Source organism: Monopterus albus, unplaced genomic scaffold, assembly GCF_001952655.1.
Source record: "Monopterus albus unplaced genomic scaffold, M_albus_1.0 scaffold63.1, whole genome shotgun sequence".
In the NCBI taxonomy this organism is placed as follows: Eukaryota; Metazoa; Chordata; class Actinopteri; order Synbranchiformes; family Synbranchidae; genus Monopterus; species Monopterus albus.
The window spans coordinates 1,119,983-1,139,788 of record NW_018127943.1 but is presented as its reverse complement, the minus strand read 5'-3'; the positions used below and the strand labels follow the sequence as shown (position 1 = coordinate 1,139,788).

The 19,806-nt window shown below is 42.3% G+C and overlaps 2 protein-coding genes across 3 annotated transcripts in view; both read right to left on the bottom strand.

The window, feature by feature from the left end:
• LOC109962307 (nesprin-2-like) overlaps positions 1-19,637 on the bottom strand; it is a 25,225-nt gene extending 5,588 nt beyond the window's left edge. The window contains exons 1-21 of one of the 2 annotated variants that reach the window (XM_020603888.1): positions 19,528-19,637; positions 19,272-19,426; positions 18,897-19,044; positions 16,539-16,633; positions 15,308-15,539; positions 14,931-15,128; positions 13,918-14,040; positions 12,510-12,665; positions 10,540-10,698; positions 9,556-9,722; positions 7,288-7,450; positions 6,693-6,883; positions 6,281-6,431; positions 5,589-5,771; positions 5,188-5,325; positions 4,695-4,886; positions 3,117-3,393; positions 1,763-1,905; positions 1,523-1,649; positions 754-956; positions 499-675 (exon numbers count right to left, since the gene is read on the bottom strand). In XM_020603888.1, coding sequence (XP_020459544.1) covers positions 499-675; positions 754-956; positions 1,523-1,649; positions 1,763-1,905; positions 3,117-3,393; positions 4,695-4,886; positions 5,188-5,325; positions 5,589-5,771; positions 6,281-6,431; positions 6,693-6,883; positions 7,288-7,450; positions 9,556-9,722; positions 10,540-10,698; positions 12,510-12,665; positions 13,918-14,040; positions 14,931-15,128; positions 15,308-15,539; positions 16,539-16,633; positions 18,897-19,044; positions 19,272-19,426; positions 19,528-19,584 — 3,435 coding nt within the window. In that variant the 5' untranslated portion in view covers positions 19,585-19,637. The remainder of the gene's footprint in view (positions 1-498; positions 676-753; positions 957-1,522; positions 1,650-1,762; positions 1,906-3,116; positions 3,394-4,694; positions 4,887-5,187; positions 5,326-5,588; positions 5,772-6,280; positions 6,432-6,692; positions 6,884-7,287; positions 7,451-9,555; positions 9,723-10,539; positions 10,699-12,509; positions 12,666-13,917; positions 14,041-14,930; positions 15,129-15,307; positions 15,540-16,538; positions 16,634-18,896; positions 19,045-19,271; positions 19,427-19,527) is intronic. The other variant, XM_020603889.1, reaches the window with a different exon arrangement.
• Positions 19,632-19,806, bottom strand: part of LOC109962288 (nesprin-1-like) — a 53,264-nt gene continuing 53,089 nt past the window's right edge. Inside the window, exon 79 of the mRNA XM_020603868.1 lies at positions 19,632-19,641. Coding sequence (XP_020459524.1) covers positions 19,632-19,641 — 10 coding nt within the window. The remainder of the gene's footprint in view (positions 19,642-19,806) is intronic.

The window sequence follows — 19,806 nt, the reverse complement described above, 5'->3', positions numbered from 1 at the left end:
TTTTTGTAACCTTTGCCAGATCTGTGCCTTGCCACAATTCTGTCTCTGAGTTCTTCAGGCAGTTCCTTTGACCTCATGATTCTCATTTGCTCTGACATGCACTGTGAGCTGTAGGGTCTTAGACAGGTGTGTGGCTTTCCTAATCACGTCCCATCAGTATAATCAAACACAGCTGGACTCAAATGAAGGTGTAGAACCATCTCAGGGATGATCAGAAGAAATGGACAGCACCTAAGTTAAATATATGAGTGTCACAGCAAAGGGTCTGAATACTTATGACCATGTGATATTTCAGTTTTTCTTTTTTAATAAATCTGCAAAAATGTCAAAAATTCTGTGTTTTTCTGTCAATATGGGGTGCTGTGTGTACATTAATGAGGAAAAAAATGAACTTAAATGATTTTAGCATATGGCTGCAATATAACAAAGAGTGAAAAATTTAAGGGGGTCTGAATACTTTCCATACCCACTGTATGTACGCTTGATATTTCTTCTGACCTGGCAGCGCATCAGAGTCTTCCTCAGACTGGTGTCCCGCTGCTGGAGGCCAGTACAGGCTCTGCTCCAGTCTCTGTTCATTCTCACCAGTCTTTCCTGGAGATCTGGACTTTTCTGAGCTCTCAGGTTGACGGACAACATGACAGACTTGTAGTGAGTAAACGTCTTCTGCAGTTCCTGTAAGAGGACATCCATGAATATAAATGAACAAACTGGACGCATATCAGATCTATTGTGTTTGGCCTTGGTTGTGACCTTTAGTTCTTTGGCTCTTGCTTCCATATCCTCAACACTAGCTGCTGGGTCAGACTGCTGAGGGCAGCCCAGCTCCAGGATCACGGTTTCCAACCAGGAGGTGATGTTGTCGAGGTCGGATGCGAGCCACTGAGGCTCCCGAGGGTCGGCCTGCTGGTCGCTGCTGGGCTGAGCCTGGAGCAGCTCCCAGCGTTCAATCACACCTGAGAGAGCACAGACATCCACTGATCAACTACTTATTTATTCTAACTGAGGGATCTGGGGGAACAGAATCAGATTTCCACAACATCATTATTGCCTTAAGAGTTTGTGTTTGCTGTTTTTGCAGTTTGTTCTGGGTTCATTCGATGTGTAGGGTGTGTGCCTGGCACAAACTTGGGCATTTGTTTCACCTTCTTGTTGCACTGAAATGTCATATGAACGTAATATGACTGCGCTGTCTAAGTGGACCATAACAGTGGTTTCTAAGAAGAGACCTGGTGGTTTGCCGCAGATTTTTCATGGAGGTCTACAGAGGTCCTTGGACTTCATGGCCTGGTTTTTGTCCCAACATGCAGTGGGAGTTGTAGGACCTTATATACACAGGTGTGTGCTTCCTAAACTATGTCCACACAAGTTCTGGATGCATCTTAAGGATAAATAAACCAAAAAGGACACGCCTGATCACCATGTGGAGTTCCACACTGGGTGAAGATCATATTCCATCCGATCCACTGATTTCCATTCAGTTCGGTTCCATTACTACAGCAAATCACATGGAGTGTCTCACCTGACTGTTTGTCCGAGGCCATCAGTCCTGTCAGGCCGAGCTCCTCCGGCTGCTCCTTGTCATCCAGGATCAGAGACACTCTTCTAATGTTCTCGATGCTGCCGCTGCACTGAGACATGAGGCGCAGCTGGAGACAACACACACACTGTCAGGACTAACAAAGACACTGGCACCAACATCTATGTTGCAGTTTCATTCAGTTGGTATAGTGAAACCGCGACGAGGAGGCTTGAGACGTACGTAGCCCTGCTGTAGAGGCGTGCTGGCGAGAGCAGGTGGAGCCTCAGTGTGGCCCTGTGCGTCCTGCTGGAGAGGCTGTGGTTCTGTGTCTGCAGGTGGCGGCCATCTTGGAGACTCATGTACAACCTTAGACCTGCCTGGAGCTGAAACACAAACAGAGCAAGACCACAGGCATCAATCCTCAACCTTCTCATCTGTGGCAGAGTCTCTTCATCTAGATTCCAACCACCAGGCTGAATTACTGAATTCCTCCTGGCTGAAGCCTTTGGTAACAATCGTATCCTGCAGCATCCGTTTCACCACCACAGTCACACTGCAGTAAACTACAGAGAACAGCACCCTTTCTCTGTGTTACCATTTCCTTATGCACTAAACTCGCAAACAAAGCTTTTTAAAAATACATTTATCAGTACATTTGACTAATTAATTTGTTAAATGCAATGACATGCAAAAACAGCACAAAAGAGACTTAGGATAGCAGCAACTTTCCCTGGGAACCAAGAGCCTTTTGATGAACTTTACTGCATTTTGTCTGGAGGAACCAGGGAGCAAATTAAAGTTCCAGGTGGCAAGAGTCTCTGATCTGGGTACTGTACTTCCTGATGGTTGAGGAATTGTCATGACAAAGCACAGTGCACCGTGACTGCTTCAGCTTGTGTGCAGCATCAATCACGAAACAAATACCATTAACTTAAATATTGGTATTTATTAATGTTAAAAACAATCTTAGACTTTGTTACCAGCTTCATAACTAAAGAAGAGTGATGAGAGTGCAAACGAGATGACAGCACGAATGTGAGGGCGAGTGAATGAGAGAGACAAGAGAACAAAGTGAGGGAGGGGGCTCAAACTTAATTTACCGATTGTTTCATTGCTTCACACACTAATTAAAAAAGACATGGCTCAAACACTCAGTGGATAGTCTTCTGTCTCCATTCAGTTGTCCGAGTCATTCACAGCAAATACAACAACAGTTAGCTGCTGCTGTTTCCTTCTAAACCTCTGTTTTTTTTTTATCTTCAGTCAAATCTGCCTGACCTTCATGGTTCTTCACAAACAGGACTGTGCAAAAGGGATTTTTATCTGCTAGTTTAGTTTCTCCATAGTTACAGAAACTTTATATTATAAGCTATACTATTGTTTGATTTAGTTCCTGTGCTGTTTGGTCATAAAGATGCTTATGTAGTCTATTTCTCGGTTATTACAACATTCACTCTGAGGACTGCAACTGGGTTTTATGGCTTTTTGACATTTAAAACCCTTACAACAAAAATAAAACAAACAAAAACGTGAACATTTGCTCTCACAGGGCACCATGTTTGTGTGTGTGTGAGACTAGACAGTGTAAATGTACCTGATAGTGCACTGAAGTAAGTTCCCTCCTCCTCCTCATCTTCATCCTCATGTGATGATGACCCTCCTACGTCTCCGGTGTGATCCCACTCCAGAGGCAGCGAGTCCACACTCACCGGTGTCTCCCGCCCTGAACGCTCCAGTGGCGATTCTAGCAGATGGGTGGGTGTGGCCGGGAGGCTTCCCTGGCTCCGCCCCAGCCACGGTCGACCAATCAGCTCCAAACTTGACTCCAAGCAAAAGGTGATACCAGAGAGCTCTGGTTCTACTGTGATGATCTAAGGTGATGAAATAACAGGTGTGAATATGAGAGTGTCTGAACTCTTAAAAGCTTTGCATGGTCAGACTAGTGACAGTGTAGTGACTACTGACTGTTAGCATTACAAGCACCGTGTGTAAAAGCACAGCTGACTGCATGTGTGAGAGGGGAACTGCCCCTCCCTCCTCTAAATACACTGACAGAAAATACAGCAGGAAAACAAAACAGGACAATCCGCACAAACTCCAGAGGCTATGCTTGGTGATGGTTACAGGAAGTACAGGGTGTACCACTCGTTAGGTGACGTGATGTTTTTTTGTCTTCCTGAGCATTTCAAAGTCACCAAATTTATAATGAAGGATAATTTGCTCTCCTGTTTGTTTTGAGACACTTTATTCAGTACAACAAACACCAAACATGTGTGAGCATCCCTGTAGGACTCACAAATATGTCTGGAATTAGCAAACAACAATCATTTGTGAACTGTAACATTGGCGCCAGTTGTTAGCTGCATGTTAGCACTGCTCGCCAATCAGTTTTGTGAAATGGGGTCCACGCTGACAAAAGTCTCTGGAAGCCTATTGTTTTAACTGGATTTTGAATTTTGTTTTTACAGTTTTCTTGGTTTGTTTTTTGCTCTATTTTCAAATTTCTCCGGTACTGTATTTCTAGCATATTTTATTGTTTACTGTGAGTTTTGTTGTTCAGCACTGTCGTTCCCTGATTGTATGGGTGGTAGTGTTTGAACTGACAGATCTGAGTGTTTTCGATGCCCAATAGTGATGACATTTTGGTGATCTTCATTTTATGGGGTGAATTTTAACATAACGGTTGTATGTGATGTTAAAATCAGAATTAGGGTTAAGTCAAAGTTTCATACTCTAAGAATCACTTCACAAAACCAACATCTTCAGTTCACTGGATAAGCAAGCAAGCTTAGAATAACAAATAGAAACTGGTATTAAATGAATCAGTTCAATTCAGTTTTATTTGTGTAGAGCCAAATCACAACAAAAGTCATCTCTTATAGAGAAAAACTCAAGAAATCCCCCTTGAGCAAGCACTTGGCAACAGTGAGGAGGAAAAGCTCCCTTTAACAGAAGAAACCTCAGACAGACCCAGGCTTGGGGTGGGCGGCCATCTACCTCGACCGGGGTGAGTGGATAGAGGAGAAAGGAAAGAAAAGCATCACAAATCACTAGTGTGTCTGTGACATATAGCCATCAATAGAAGAACAGAAAAGGAACAATTGCTTATTTGAAAAAAATGCATCAATTGACGCTGAAGTAAAAAGTACAGTGTGAGTGTTCTCCAGCTCACCGGGGGCTGGCTGAGACGCTGGTGGAAGCGGACCAGTCTGCTGAAAACTTCCTGGCAGTAAGAGTGTAGCTCCTCCAGCTCGTCCTCTATCAGCGCTGCATCCTGTGGGGAGCTCTTCTGGATCAGACTCTCTCCAAACACTATCAGCCCGTCAATGCACTCAGTGTTCAGCGTGATCTCCTTCTGCAAACTCTACAGGAAGCGAGGGTGGACAGTTGGAAGAACAGAGACCGAGTCAAGAGAATGAGCAGAGCGTTTTAGAAAACTCGAAGGAACAAAACATGAATGCTAATAGTATTTGAAGAAGGGCACCAGTTAATAAATTGGAAGAGAAACTGGACGGTGGTGTCTTGGCGGGGGACCGTCTGTCCCGATCTAAAAGATAAATTCTTCTCAAAAGTGTTTACACATTTATAAAGGTAATGTTTATTAGAGGGGAAAAAAGAACTGAGGAGAGCTTTTTCATACAGCTGTGTTCGTGTCGTGCCCTCACATTGAGCTGCTGTATCTTGTGATGGATGTCGCTCTCCGAAAAGTGTTCGACGTTGGTGAGCTGCAGGTCGAGCTCGGTCAGCCACGCCAGCATGCTCTCCCTGGTGCGTTCAAATTCCTCCCTCTGGCTGGTAAAATGCTGTGAGAAACACGAAGAGGGGAAACTGAATATTTCACACGCTAGTTTAAAGTATTGTTCACAATTCATCTTCAGACTGTAACATTCAGATGAAGTGAATAAGCCTGTGATTCTCTATCACCTGATACAGAATCAAAAGACTGAAAATCAATGTCAATCCTTCGCATGAAATTTTGGCAAATTAAAAAATAAGCAAGAGATGTATTCAGTCCAGATTTAAATGCCAGAATTTGTGTAAATTAATTCTGACATTTGTACTGCACCTTGAGTCTGCGGAGGATGGCGGCCACTCTGCGGCGCAGGGTGTCCCAGCGCCGGTTGCCTTCGTGGACCATGGCTTTGAGCTGGCTAGCTCGATCAGTGCGGTTCTCTCGGGCCAGACGGCGGTACTGGTTGTTGAGCAGCTCCAGCTGGGTCAGATGCTCATGAACCTGCCGCTGGAAACCCTAAAAAGCACAGGAAGAAGGATAAACCGTGCATCTGGAGTCAAGTCATTCTGAACAGAAGTATCCGATTATGCCATTACATGTCTTTTGTTCTATCTGTAAGTGAGCTGCAGCTCTTCTTATAATATTGATTGACAGAAAATTATTTGGCACCAATTCTGAGAATTTTTCCAGCTTCATAAAGGGAATATTTGGGGGTTTAAGTTGGAAGACATGAACAGAGGAATAGAACCAAAGAGTAATGATTTTTTTTTAAACTAATGAGCACATTGCGGAGGAAAAGGTCAAAGATGATATGAAAATGGTTGATCAAAGGAGACTGATGCCTTTGAGGAGGGTTCTCCCACAGTTTTGTCTGTGCAACACGAAGCAGTAACAGGTAAAGCAGTCTGGCAGACATTTCTGTAAACTCGTCACAGTGTAAATGATTAACAATCCATGAATTTAGTCATTAATTTAGGTTTGGCTTTGCTAAACAAGAAAATGACAGAGCCAACTCTGCAACTCACCTCAAACGTCTTGAGCTCCTCCTTGGCAACGGTGTAAAGGACGTCTGCAGAGTTGGGGTTGGCAGCCGTGTGCTCAGCCATTTTCAGCCAATCCTCAAACTGCGAGTAGTCATCAAGGAACTTGCACCAGAGTCTCCAGGTCTCCTCGATCCTACAAGGAGACATTGTAATGGAGTTATCGAATAGTAGTTGTCATCAGAATTATCAATTTGACTGTAATGTCATGTACTGCAATGTGAAAATATCGCTCTGTTGGAGGCATCAGAACGTGTTCTGTGGTATTACAGTAGGTGATAAGCCAAGCAGTGAAATAAATCTTATCACAATACACCACACATATCCACAGAAAGCAATCAAGCACTGAAAAGTTCAGTCTTCCTACTGATTTCAGTATGTGTGTGTTAGCTCCTACCTGAGCCTCCTGTCCAGAGCCATGGCACAGATGGTCCTCCAGCGCTGGTCCAGGCTACGGCTGGTTTCCTGCAGGGAGTCGCCCTCCGCCTCAGCGTCGCCAGCGGCATCTTCATCCCGCAGCAGAACATCACACAGGCTGAGCACTGAAGCCACGCCCTCTGTGTGCTGCTCAATGTCCTTCTGCAGCTCCTAGACGCACACATGGAGGGGACACAAACACATCACACAAGCACATACCCAGTGATGGAAAGGAATAGTACTTAAGTACAATTTTGAGATATCTGTACTTTGCTTGTTAATAATGTACTTTTTACTCCACTACATTTACTTTATAACTTTAGTTACTAGTTACTTTTCAGAATGAGATTAATAAAACAACACACAGCATAATCATAAAACTGTATTGACCCTCAGTGTAAAATTCACAAACTAGCTCCACCTTTACCAGCTGCAAAATAAATGTTATGTAAAAATAAAACCTAAAACAATGAAACTGACCATGCGCAGTACAAGACACTACAGTAACATGAAGTCTTAGTTGAAGTGTGAAGAATCTTTAATAAGTGCTTAAAGTCGTGTGTATGCATGTGTACCTGCTGCTCGGCCAGCCTCCTCTGGATCTCCTGGAGGTGACAGACATTGTAGGTGATGGGTCTGGACAGCTCAGCCTCGATGCGGTAAAGCCACAAGCGGAGGTTACTCATGTTCTTATCCAGCTGCTGCACTGTCACCAGAGTTTCCTTCAGCTTCTTCACCCTTCACACACATACACTGTTATAATCATCTATAGCATGCAATTAAGACTGTGAGAAACATCAACGCACATTTGCCAACATCTAACCAAGTGGGTTCCAGTGTTCAGGCTTGTGGAGTAAAGTCTGACAAATGTAGAGAGAGATAAGAGAGAAAAAGAAAATACAGGGAAAAGAAAGAAAGAAGAAGACAAATATTTTGGAAAGAGACAAAAAAGAAAAAGGATCAAAACGAGGAAAAACAGAAGGGAAGGCAGAAACAAAGAAAAACTCTTCACTAACCTACAACTTACAGGTAAAGACAAGAATTTCTAAGTCTCCGTGACAACTGACCCCTTTGTGAATGTGCACAAATACAGATCACACAACATGGACTGATGTCATAGCAACGCCTCTGACAATGAAAGCGTCACTATTTGACACCCTGGGAAGAAGAAGCTGTCAAAATATCAGTGTTTCAGGTATATGGTCACAAAACACTGAGCAAACTGACACTTTAACCTGATGATGGCACCAGAGCAAGAGTCATGGGATTACCAAAGTTTTCATATAAGACATCTATTAGTTTTGAAGATATTTCAGTCTGGACCAACTGACTGACCAGTCTTGACAGAGGTAACAAGAAAATTTAAATTATTCCAAGCTCCTGTCAAAGTTCAGTAACAGATGTACAGTGGAAGTCTGTGTGTGTGTGGTTTACAGTGGCTTTATGCTTGTAGTCAAGTAATGAAGACATAATACAGTTACTGTAAATCCTGTCCAGAAAATCCTCTTCCAGTACTCAACCACCTCAGTCAACTAAATGGTTTCTTTCCCTCTTTCACTTCTGCACCTCTGACAGCCCAATAAAGGCCAGCAACTTCATGTGGAGGCTGAACAAAGACACAAAACCCGGTCAGGGGTCTTTACTGAGGAAAAGGACACGATGGGAATGGATGGAGAAAACAGAAGAAAGAGCCGGAGGAGAGGTGAAGATGAACGGCTGAAGTCCCAGTCCAGCTGACCACAGGAGGCCCCAGAGTTACACAGACGTAGTGACATGTCTCCAAGAGACAGTTTGTCATGGTTGTTACGTAACTTTTTACTATACATGTGCTTTCTAAGATTTAATATTTTACTTTACCGAGATGAACAGTTACTATGAGCAGCTTGCAACAAATTAAGTGTTGATAGGATAAAGACTCGAGTGGTGCCTGGTGTGAATGCACCCCATGCAGACACAAAGGGCTGCCCAACTTTTATGTTGCATTATTTTGACCTGTTGTGGAATTTAGTTTTAGTCCAATCGTTCTCATTTCATTATCACTTATACTATTGTTATATTTATTGTTTAACTGCAACATTTAAGTTGCTTAATTATGAAAGAGCGCACCCCCTGAAATCAGCACAGAAAAACTTTGAGGAGAATCAGCGGTGCATGCCGACAGAGCCCTCCTACTCCATACTAACCCACCCACCCTCGCTCACGTCATCCTGCTCTGACAGACTATATAAAGTAGGGCAGTCAGAGCGGACATGTAGATATATGGTACTGTCTGAGACTTAAGCATGTTTTTTTAATGGTGGTGGGAGCAGGTTGGATTTGCAGCATCAGGAGTGAAGTCTGTGTCGCCTGATCTTCCACAGAACTGTCCAGCTGTCTGACGGCGGCAAAACCAGTTCATACAGACTGAACAGTAGAAGTCAGACAGCTGCAGAGCACAGCTAACAAAACAGCAGGTGGATGGTTCTCCCACAGAGCCACTGTTTAATTACAGTCTCCCCGTTAAAGTGGTTCAGTCTTTAATGACTCTTTTTTAATGTAAGGTGGCTTTGCTGTGATGGGTGCTTGTGCAGAAGGGTAGTAATGAGGTGAATTCAGTGTGCGGGTGCTCAGCAAACCAGAGTAACAATCTACACAACACACACACACACACACCTGCGGGGGGGGGACACTTGGATTTTTAGTTTAACCACCCTTGTACTTAACTAAATGGCCTTTACACACTCACTTTGTAACTGCTGTAATTTACAACATCTTTTGTTTTGCTTTTGTGTCTTCTGGAAATACACACACACACACACACATACCCTGTGTGCAGCTTCTGTGTCAGTTGTGGCTGCTCTCACCTGGCTTCGATCTGGTGGAAGAGGTTGTGCCAGCGCTGGCTGACCTCCTGCAGTGAGCTGTGGACCTGGGTGTGCTTGGCCTCATCACTGGCTAACAGCAGCTGCTCACCCAGCTGCTTCAGGTGGCTTTTATTCTCACTGAACAAGTTGATCTCCTCCATGCAGTCCTGTGGAGACACGGCACCATAAGATTATGCTTTTTTTATGCATTTCTGCTATATACTAGGGTTTCATAGGTTGATTATTTCAGTAGTTATCATATCAAACAAGTGATTTAATCCCTGCATAAGGTGCAGATACATTTCAGATCGATCTCCAATTACAATGAAGCATTGCATTTGTAAACTTCAGGTTTTGTTCTCATGTTAACCAATTCAGCTGAAAAGGATGGCCATCAGATCTGGATGAAATCTGGTCTGGTGATAGACATTGCCACCCTACCCTGACACCCTGATGTCATAACTTTTGATGGAGATATGAATTAAAAAAATTTTGCCCCATGTTAAACATTTTGTTGTTCTTTTTTTTGTGAGCTTGATCACTTTTAGGGTTGGTTCCCACCAATGTCTGTACCCAGTATGATGATGTTCTAACTCAGCTGCTTGTTCCTGCTAACCAACACACAGAACTAAAAACACCTTCCTTGGTGGAGGCAATTATTAATTCGTTATTAAAAAAAGGTACAAAAGGCTTTCAGTCACTGAAAGGACACCTGTTCTGTGTAAACAAAGAGTACAGTGCATTTCCATTCCAGGCCACCATCTGTTAGAAACAGCATAAACTCTAAATATCACCACAATTAATTTCACAACAACATCCCTCTAACCTGTGTGATGTGGACAGTTGCACAAACAGTCAAAAACAATCTTCTCATATGGGCTGATGAGACAAAATATCAGATAAAGCCCTAACATGTATCTATTGCAGCGTCTTTCATATGAAAACATCTGTATTTGGGTAGAGAATATAGTCTAGATGTTGTACCTTCTTCAGTTTCTCCACCATGTCCTTGATACTCAGGTCTCCACTGTGGCACACCTTATTCTCCATCTGAGTCAGCCAGTTGCAGAACTCTCTGTTTTTGTCATTGAAGATGGTCCAGGCATTGAGACTGTCTGCGATTTCTTGCCTGCGCAAGGACACCTGGGACGAGTGAAAGTGATGAAAGTGGCATTTAGCAATTTTGCACACACTGGTAGAGAGACAAATCTTATGTAAAAAAATATGCAAAGTATCAGAATGCAGAAAAATCACCTTTAGTTTTTGCACTGAGCAGACAGGTGTGTTTATGTATTTAAAACTGCCTGGTGTGATTTCAAGAGCCATTAAAATAGTTCACTTTAACAAACAACTTGATAATGCTGGGAGGACACCTGTGGTGCTGAGCAGAGCAGCATCTACTGATCCTCCACATCTCTGGCAGAATCAGTCATTATCTGAATTGAAAGAAATTCCCAAGAGTCTGGCTCTTTGATAAAATTAACAAGGTCCATTTACCAAACGACAGCTTAATGCCATGAAAACACCACATTACATAGGAGAGGAGGGGGCTGGTAGTCTTAGCGAACCCACAGGGCACGTCTGAACCAGCTACATTTTACTGTTGAGTGGCGTTCATCGTTTAAATGAATCCTGCTTTGGTTTTAATGTACTCAAACCACTGGACCTTTTGGACTCTGAAGAATTCAGGGTGCACTGTGAGTTGCTGTCACCCCGTGAGGGCTATGTGTGTCTCTAGGAACAATAGAGCCTGTCCCCCAAATCCCCCCCCTAGCCTAGCCAGGCCATCTGCTGTTCAGACCCATTCCAGTGGCTTCCCCCACCTACAACCTGTTAACTATGCCAAGGAAATTCAGATCCATGCCCCCCGGCCATGTCATGAATGAATAGGGATGAAAAGCCTTGTGTGATTCAACAGCTGAAATCAGTCTGCGCTTTGCCAAATTAACCGACTTAATTTTTCTTCCAGCGACTTCACAATTAAGTAAAAAATGTCATAAAAGTCAATTTAGTGATAAGTAAGTACAAGTCTGCTGTAAAAGAAAAAAAAAAACACAGAACCCAATAAAACAACTATGATTCAGCATAAATGAGGCCTGGTTTGTTTTTTGACAAACTAAGAACTGGGATGACCAGCTACCATGGTTGCACACATAACAAACACGATGCTCTATACAGTCCAAAGCCCCAAATGTGAAATGAAAAAAAAAATGTTTGGACATTCTTGTTGCTGTTGCTGCATCCATGAATCCCATAACTACTGCAAAGACAGGAGCAGTTGGAATAAGCGAGTCTAAGTGGGGACCCAATTAGCATGAGTACAAATTATCCCACTCGTAACTGATAAAACTGACCTGAGCATGTCACGATAGTTTGTCTCTCAAGAACAAGAGTGCATTTGTCTCTAAGTCAACAAACTGTAGGAATGTGAACCAGTGCGCATAATATGGAGCTACTTTTGTCAATAGTGCAGTTACAGAATTAACTGCCTGTTCTATCAGTTTCATGTAACTTGCAAAGTGAGTCCGAGTCAGGAGCCAATTCCAACCCTTAACTTTTTTTATATGCTAATACAAGCAGAGAGCTCCATTTAGAATGCTTCTGCAGTAGAAATGTGAAACATTAATGTGTCTAATTTGAATGAATTTGGAGGCAAGTTGCTTAAATATTAACAGAAGCATGTGATGATGTAGTTTCCCTCCGTGAACCTGCACATGTTGGCTTCTTTCTCAAACAAATGAGCCTGTGTATGTGTGCCCAGCTCCAGTGGTGCAGAGGCTTTGTGCTGCTGGTTACCGCCAGGAAACCGCTGGTAGCAACTTTTCCCTCCTTCTCTCCCTTATCCCTCCTTCTCCCTCCCCAAAACCTCACCGCTCCACCTGCACCCTCTGCAATCTCTCACATTTTTTTGGATCATTTTATGGCGTTTTCGTTTCTTTTTTGTCAGGTCTCACCTTCATACACAGCTCTTCCCATTGACTGTGGAGTTGCTCCAGCTGCTGCTCCAGCAGAGCCGAGTCACCGGCTGTGACATACTGGGAGAGGTCTGTCTTCATAGTGGCCAGTTCCTTCATTCCACTGGCCAAATGCTGCAGAGAGCGCTCACTTTCCTGCATAACACACACATAAACACACACTTAAACACCCAGTCAGTCAGCCGGCCATATACAAGCTGTGTGCACATACTTCTTTCTCAGTCTTGTTCACTCTGACCATTCAGATTAAAGGGCTGTGGACACGACAGGGGGATGGTAGAAGGGGTACAAAGGGGGAGGGGAGTGAAAGCATGGGGCTATTAAATAGGAAAAAGGGTGGTAAACTCAGAGATCAGTGCCGCTCTGGTGGAATGGGGGTAGCTACTGGTGGACTGGGAAAAACTTGGGCCAGTTTTCAGTCTGACTGGTCAGGTTTGGCACCTATTGTATATGGTCACTTTATGCTGTAATGTCACACACATTATACAGTGATAATCAATTGTTGGAGAAAAGGCGTATCCTAAATGGGTCCTGCTCTGTTAATACTAAGTTTTAGGAGACTGATTAGCTCTGGCGATCCAGCCTAACCTGGAGAATCCTAACAATGAGTGACAGCCAGTCCCCTGAGGCCAAATCACTCCTTTGTTCACTCACTGTCGACTCACTCCCCAGTTTTCTCTATGTGACAAGTAAACTGGGATTCTAGGACTTTATAGTACAAATCATCACTGACAGGAGCTGCAGGACTAAAAATGGAGAATGGTGCGTTGTGCAGTAGCGCACATGCTAAGGACACTGCACTACTTACTTATACTGCACTACAAAGTATAAAAGGAGTGATTTGGCCACAGCCCACATTTCCTTAATGCCTAATTCCTGGTGTTTAATTTTCCATTTAACTGTTCAAATATATTTTCATGTTGGTCCAAATGCTGTTCTTTAGTCTTATCCACACTGAACAAAACTCTTTTGTCTGTCAGGGTGAAAAGATACATGTACCTCAGGTTGCTAAAACCTACGTATTTAATGTCCTCAGTGGCAGCTACGACCCTTTCACAATATTAGTTTTAACAATAAGAAGTCAGAAGATGATAAAAGATGCCTCACACCAAGTTACATTTAATCTCAAAAGTAAAATATAATAAATACACAACATTATTACTCAAAGATCCATTTTTTTACTCTGGATAATGCACGTGTTGGACTATCACTCACACAGCACCAGATCTACCAGGGACACATCAATAATTGTACAAACAGTTTCTTTCATTAAGGAGCAAGTAGACCCTAAAAATGTTTTATGAAGCCAGGACTGCATTTCATTTCTAATGCTGTATTTTCAACACATTCACAAAACACACGAAAACAACACCTGTGTATAATTCACCTGAATAAATGTCTCGTCCTCAGAACCCTCCGATCTTTCAGGCAGCTGTTGCTTCAGCCGGGTCTGCAGCTCATCCAGTCCAGACATGATATTGATTATTTCGTCCTGACACTCAGACCACTTCTAAATAGCATCAGGACACAGGGGAAGGAGATCTCAGTGGTGTGTGTGTGTGTGTGTGTGTGTGTGTGTAACCTGACACACTGATCAGTAACTTGTTTAACTTCTATGAAAACCTACTGTATTTAGTATATTTTTTGGGAATTACATTTTGCGAATCAGTTCCATCAAGTGAAATGGGAACAGGTTCAGTTAACACAGAGGGAACACATTTCAACGTATTATTAATTTCTTAAATTTTTTGTTGTCTGTTCCTGAAAATGTGATTGCAAAACCACATAAAAAAGACAAAACAAAACTGTGCATGTTATCACTATTCTTATGTTTTAAAAATATTTCCCCCAAACAAAACCACAGCACCACCAACAACATGTTCAGATACTGGGCCTGATATATAGCAAAGTTAGTCTCATGCTGTCAGTGATGCTTTTTGCTATCACAGTATCTGTGTGATCTTTGACTTGTTGCTCATTTTTCATTTCTTTTTCCTCTGGGGCCCCTGTTTACCTTAAAGGGGTTAAAACAACTTTCCCTGACCTCTGGATACTAGAACGTTCAGTTGAAATTAACAAGACCAGCTAAAATCCAGACTGCAGTGATCTTGCACAGTGTGGAGCAAAATATGCTGCTACATTCAACCTCGTCGGCCATGTATTTTAGAGAATATATCCATCAGTCTTTCTCCAGCTCCAACATGATGCTGATTCTTCCTGCACTGCAGCCAGTTAAAGACTGATATGCTTTGCTTCTACAAACTGTGTGTAGAGACAAGGTTTGGTCCTTTAATCTTATTTTTATAGTATTTTATTATCTTTTTATTAAAAAAAGTAAAAAAAAGAAACGAAAAGAAACAAACGTGTGTTAATAAACGAACAATTAAATATGGCAGTTACCTGAACTGTTGTGTTGACCAGGTCTGATCTGCTCCTCAGCAGTGACGTGGCTCGTTCCCAGGCCTCATCAATGACCTGACGCTCCGCCTGCAGTCGGCTCCGACACTCACCCTCTGCCACGGTTTCACACAGGTATCTGCCAGCTGCCAGTGTCTGGGCGTACACAGTGGAGTGCAGACCCAAAGCCTCTTCAACGCACTTGGAAGGGTGTGGGTGAGACAGTGCATGTTGTTCAGCATTCTTAATTAAAACATTACATTTGGTACAAAATCTCAAACTCAAACAACAGAGTTAGTCAACATTTTTTTGTTCATTGCAGTGATGAAGAACAAAATTAGGAGTACAGCACACTTCCACAGATGTCCATCCATACTGACCTGGCAAAGATCCGCACAGCTCTGTAGCTGCTGCAGTGCACATGGAGCAGGACCAGGCGGAGGAACCAGAATGTCGACATTCTTCAGGAGCTTCCACAGAACTTTCAGACCATGACGGTAGGTCCTCCACTGGTGCAGCTGCTCTTTTACCAAAGATCTGCACTGACCAACCACAGCTACAGAGTTAATCCAGCCCGTCTTCAGAGAGGCCACTTGTGCCATGACTTCAGATCTGAAAGACGCAGCACACAGGTATGTCACCAGACACATAGAAACGAATAAAAAAAACAAAACAACCCAATGGCTAAAAACTGGTGTGCCGGCATCCAAGCAAAATCTACAAACATGCAATGAATTCAGTATAAAACAGAAGACAGTCTTATAGCCTTAACTTGCACTTGCATCAAGGGGAAAGAGGAAACTTTCCTTTGGATCCCTTAAAACATTTAAGAGGTTTCCAAAAACTAAATGAGGAATGAGAAATAGAGCTTTTCCAGAGCAGGAAACACCTGCATATAGTGCATGTTGTTGTGTCGCTGTGTGCATCCAGTATGTGACCATTTCAAGCAAAGAAAGGAATGTAACTGGACCACCTCAGACCCAATTCATTTATGAGATGAAAGGGTCTCAAGAACAAACCCACTCACTCTGATAACTCAGATTGGTTCCAGTGTCAGAGCCAGGAAAAGCTAAATAATGTCTGTAAATACTAGAGTTAATATGAAACCTGTCAGGTGTTGTCCAAATACCAAAGGTGAGTTGATGAGTAAAACACTTGATCAATCTGCAAATGGTATGTAAACAAAGGTCTTACATCTCATCCTACAACTGGACACCTACAGTATATTCTGACAATGATGCATCACATGCTTGGTCAAGACTTAAATATTCCAGTACTATGTCTTACCTATAAACTCCATTTGTGTCTAGTAACACAGAGCTGTGAGCAATCTGACTAATCAAACCCCAGAGTATTACAGTATGCTGAACTGAGTATAGACTGAAACTGATGAATGCAATTATCCTTTGTGAGTTTATTAACTTCATTCTGGTCCTGAGTGGACACACAAGAGATGAGCTAGGGAAAATCAGGGCTTAACAGGAGAAGCTGTCTCACTGCTGTTCATGCAGTATTTTGGACTGAAAGCTCACTACTAGGCTTGTTATGTGTTTAAAGGATTTTTGTATAGAATTCGACTGCAATTTAATGTCTTCCAAATCTTATGTATACCTTTTCTCTTTCGTTTCATTTTCCGTGGCCATGACTGCATCACAGATAAGACCCTGCAGAAGCTGGTGTCCAGTAACTATTTCAGCCTGAAGTCTCTGTGGGAGCGAGTGATAACAGCAGGAGAGAGAACACGATGAGATTCACAGATTACACTCTCCATTTTTCATCACATTTTTTTTTTTCCAATAGATTAATGGTACCAATACCAGTGTGAGTTAAAGACAAAGTTTTTCCTTCCAAACAACATTCACTATTTAAAACACCGCACTGAAGCTGCCAAATGTCCTTCATATTAAATACATAAATTCAAAAGCACTTATGCTAATGAGGTTATTAAAACTGAGCTTCCTCAAGCCTTAATTCCAAAATATTTCTTGGTACTTGACGTGCTTTTCATCTAGGAACCCCTGGGCAGTATACAGATGGCTGTTTATCTAGAGATCAGACTAATCTGCAGATGTAGGAGGAGAAATACTTTTTCAACAAAGATTTTAACCCTCTCTCCCCCATGAGAAAAGCTGGCGAGTTAACTTTGCTTTTAAGACAGCTTAAAAGCAAGCATGGCTTGTTAGGTTAAATAACTCAGGTTACTGGCTCCTGCCAGGATGAAAAGACTACAACTTGAAGCTTTTATTCCCAAGAACATTTTTAAAATTAGACTCTTTTGAGCTGGTTTCCATTTGTTGACCGACACATACAGTATTGTTCAAAATAATAGCAGTACAATGTGACTAACCAGAATAATCCAGGTTTTTAGTATATTTTTTATTGCTACATGGCAAACAAGTTACCAGTAGGTGCAGTAGATTCTCAGAAAGCAAACAAGACCCAGCATTCATGATATGCGCGCTCTTAAGGCTGTGCAATTGGGCAATTAGTTGAAAGGGGTGTGTTCAAAAAAATAGCAGTGTCTGCCGTTGACTGTACAAACACAAAACTATTTTGTACAAACGTTTTTGTTTCTAGGATTTAGCAATCCTGTGAATCACTAAACTAATATTTAGTTGTATGACCACAGTTTTTTATAACTGCTTCACATCTGTGTGGCATGGAGTCAACCAACTTGTGGCACCTTTCAGCTGTTATTACACTCCATGATTCTTTAACAACATTCCACAATTCATTTACATTTCTTGGTTTTGCTTCAGAAACAGCATTTTTGATATCACCCCACAAGTTCTCGATTGGATTAAGGTCCGGGGATTGGGCTGGCCACTCCATAACATTAATTTTGTTGGTTTGGAACCAAGACTTTGCTCGTTTACTAGTGTGTTTGGGGTCATTGTCTTGTTGAAACAACCATTTCAAGGGCATGTCCTCTTCAGCATAAGGCAACATGACCTCTTCAAGTATTTTGACATATGCAAACTGATCCATGATCCCTGGTATGCGATAAATAGGCCCAACACCATAGTAGGAGAAACATGCCCATATCATGATGCTTGCACCACCATGCTTCACTGTCTTCACTGTGTACTGTGGCTTGAATTCAGAGTTTGGGGGGCGTCTCACAAACTGTCTGTGGCCCTTGGACCCAAAAAGAACAATTTTACTCTCATCAGTCCACAAAATGTTCCTCCATTTCTCTTTAGGCCAGTTGATGTGTTCTTTGGCAAATTGTAACCTCTTCTGCACGTGCCTTTTTTTTAACAGAGGGACTTTGCGGGGGATTCTTGAAAATAGATTAGCTTCACACAGACGTCTTCTAACTGTCACAGTACTTACAGGTAACTCCAGACTGTCTTTGATCATCCTGGAGCTGATCATTGGCTGGGCCTTTGCCATTCTGGTTATTCTTCGATCCATTTTGATGGTTGTCTTCCGTTTTCTTCCACGTCTCTCTGGTTTTGCTCTCCATTTTAAGGCATTGGAGATCATTTTAGCTGAACAGCCTATAATTTTTTGCACCTCTTTATAGGTTTTCCCCTCTCCAATCAACTTTTTAATCAAAGTACGCTGTTCTTCTGAACAATGTCTTGAACGACCCATTTTCCTCAGGCTTTCAAATGCATGTTCAACAAGTGCTGGCTTCATCCTTAAATAGGGGCCACCTGATTCACACCTGTTATTTCACAAAATTGATGACCTCACTGATTGAATGCCACACTGCTATTTTTTTGAACACACCCCTTTCAACTAATTGCCCAATTGCACAGCCTTAAGAGCGTGCATATCATGAATGCTGGGTCTTGTTTGCTTTCTGAGAATCTACTGCACCTACTGGTAACTTGTTTGCCATGTAGCAATAAAAAATATACTAAAAACCTGGATTATTCTGGTTAGTCACATTGTACTGCTATTATTTTGAACAATACTGTATATTTCAAAAATGAAAGAATGTGAACAAATGATTTGTACCTGATGGACAGTCAGCATCTCCTGGAGGTTGGAGTGACTTTGAGGCTTTCTGGACACTAACTCTTGCTCCAACTTCTCCTGTATAGACATCAGGTTCGTACTCTTCTCCTGAAAGTTTTGGGAGAGCTGATGCTCAGCTCGCAGCTCTCTGGAAACCAACATGACAGATAAATGCCCAGTCCTGCTACAGACTACAGGTGCACATTTTAAAATGTGGAATAAGTTAAATGTCACACAAAGAAACACACTACACTGTGATGACATTTCTGGCAAAATGTTTTGTGAACCTTTTCAAATTGCAGCAACTAAAAATTCATAACACAATTCTACACCTCACCAATTTAGATTTGCCCTTTTAGATCTGAAATTTCTCACCCGTTCATGTCAGATATGCGAATCATGCTTTCAGTCCATTCCCTGCTGAGCATGTGTAGCCTCTCTGTCTCTTGGTTTTTAAGGTTCATAGAGCCACTCATCTCCCTGATGTCAACCAGTGATGGGAACAGAGCACTGAGCTCCAAAAGAACCTGCTACACATCCAAGAAACATTACACAGAGGCACATTTTTAGTTGGAAACCCCACAGTCCGAAAAATACAAAAATTTAAACAGGAAGCACCAATGTAATGTACCTCAACAGAATCGGTGTCAGTCAGGCCATCCTCCAGTTTAGGCCGCATGCTCTGCATCTGCTTGTCAAGAGCCTCCAGATGAGCATGAAAACGTTTCTGCTCTTCTAAATCCTCCTGCACACAAAGACAGTAAAGTAACTCATTTAACATCAGTCTGGATTCAAGCAGACAAATGCTGAACTGAGTCACTGCTACCAATAAAAAGTGTACAGTTACAACCAGTATTTCTACTACTGTTCTACAATGAAGGTGATAATTCAACAACTTTGCACACCTCAA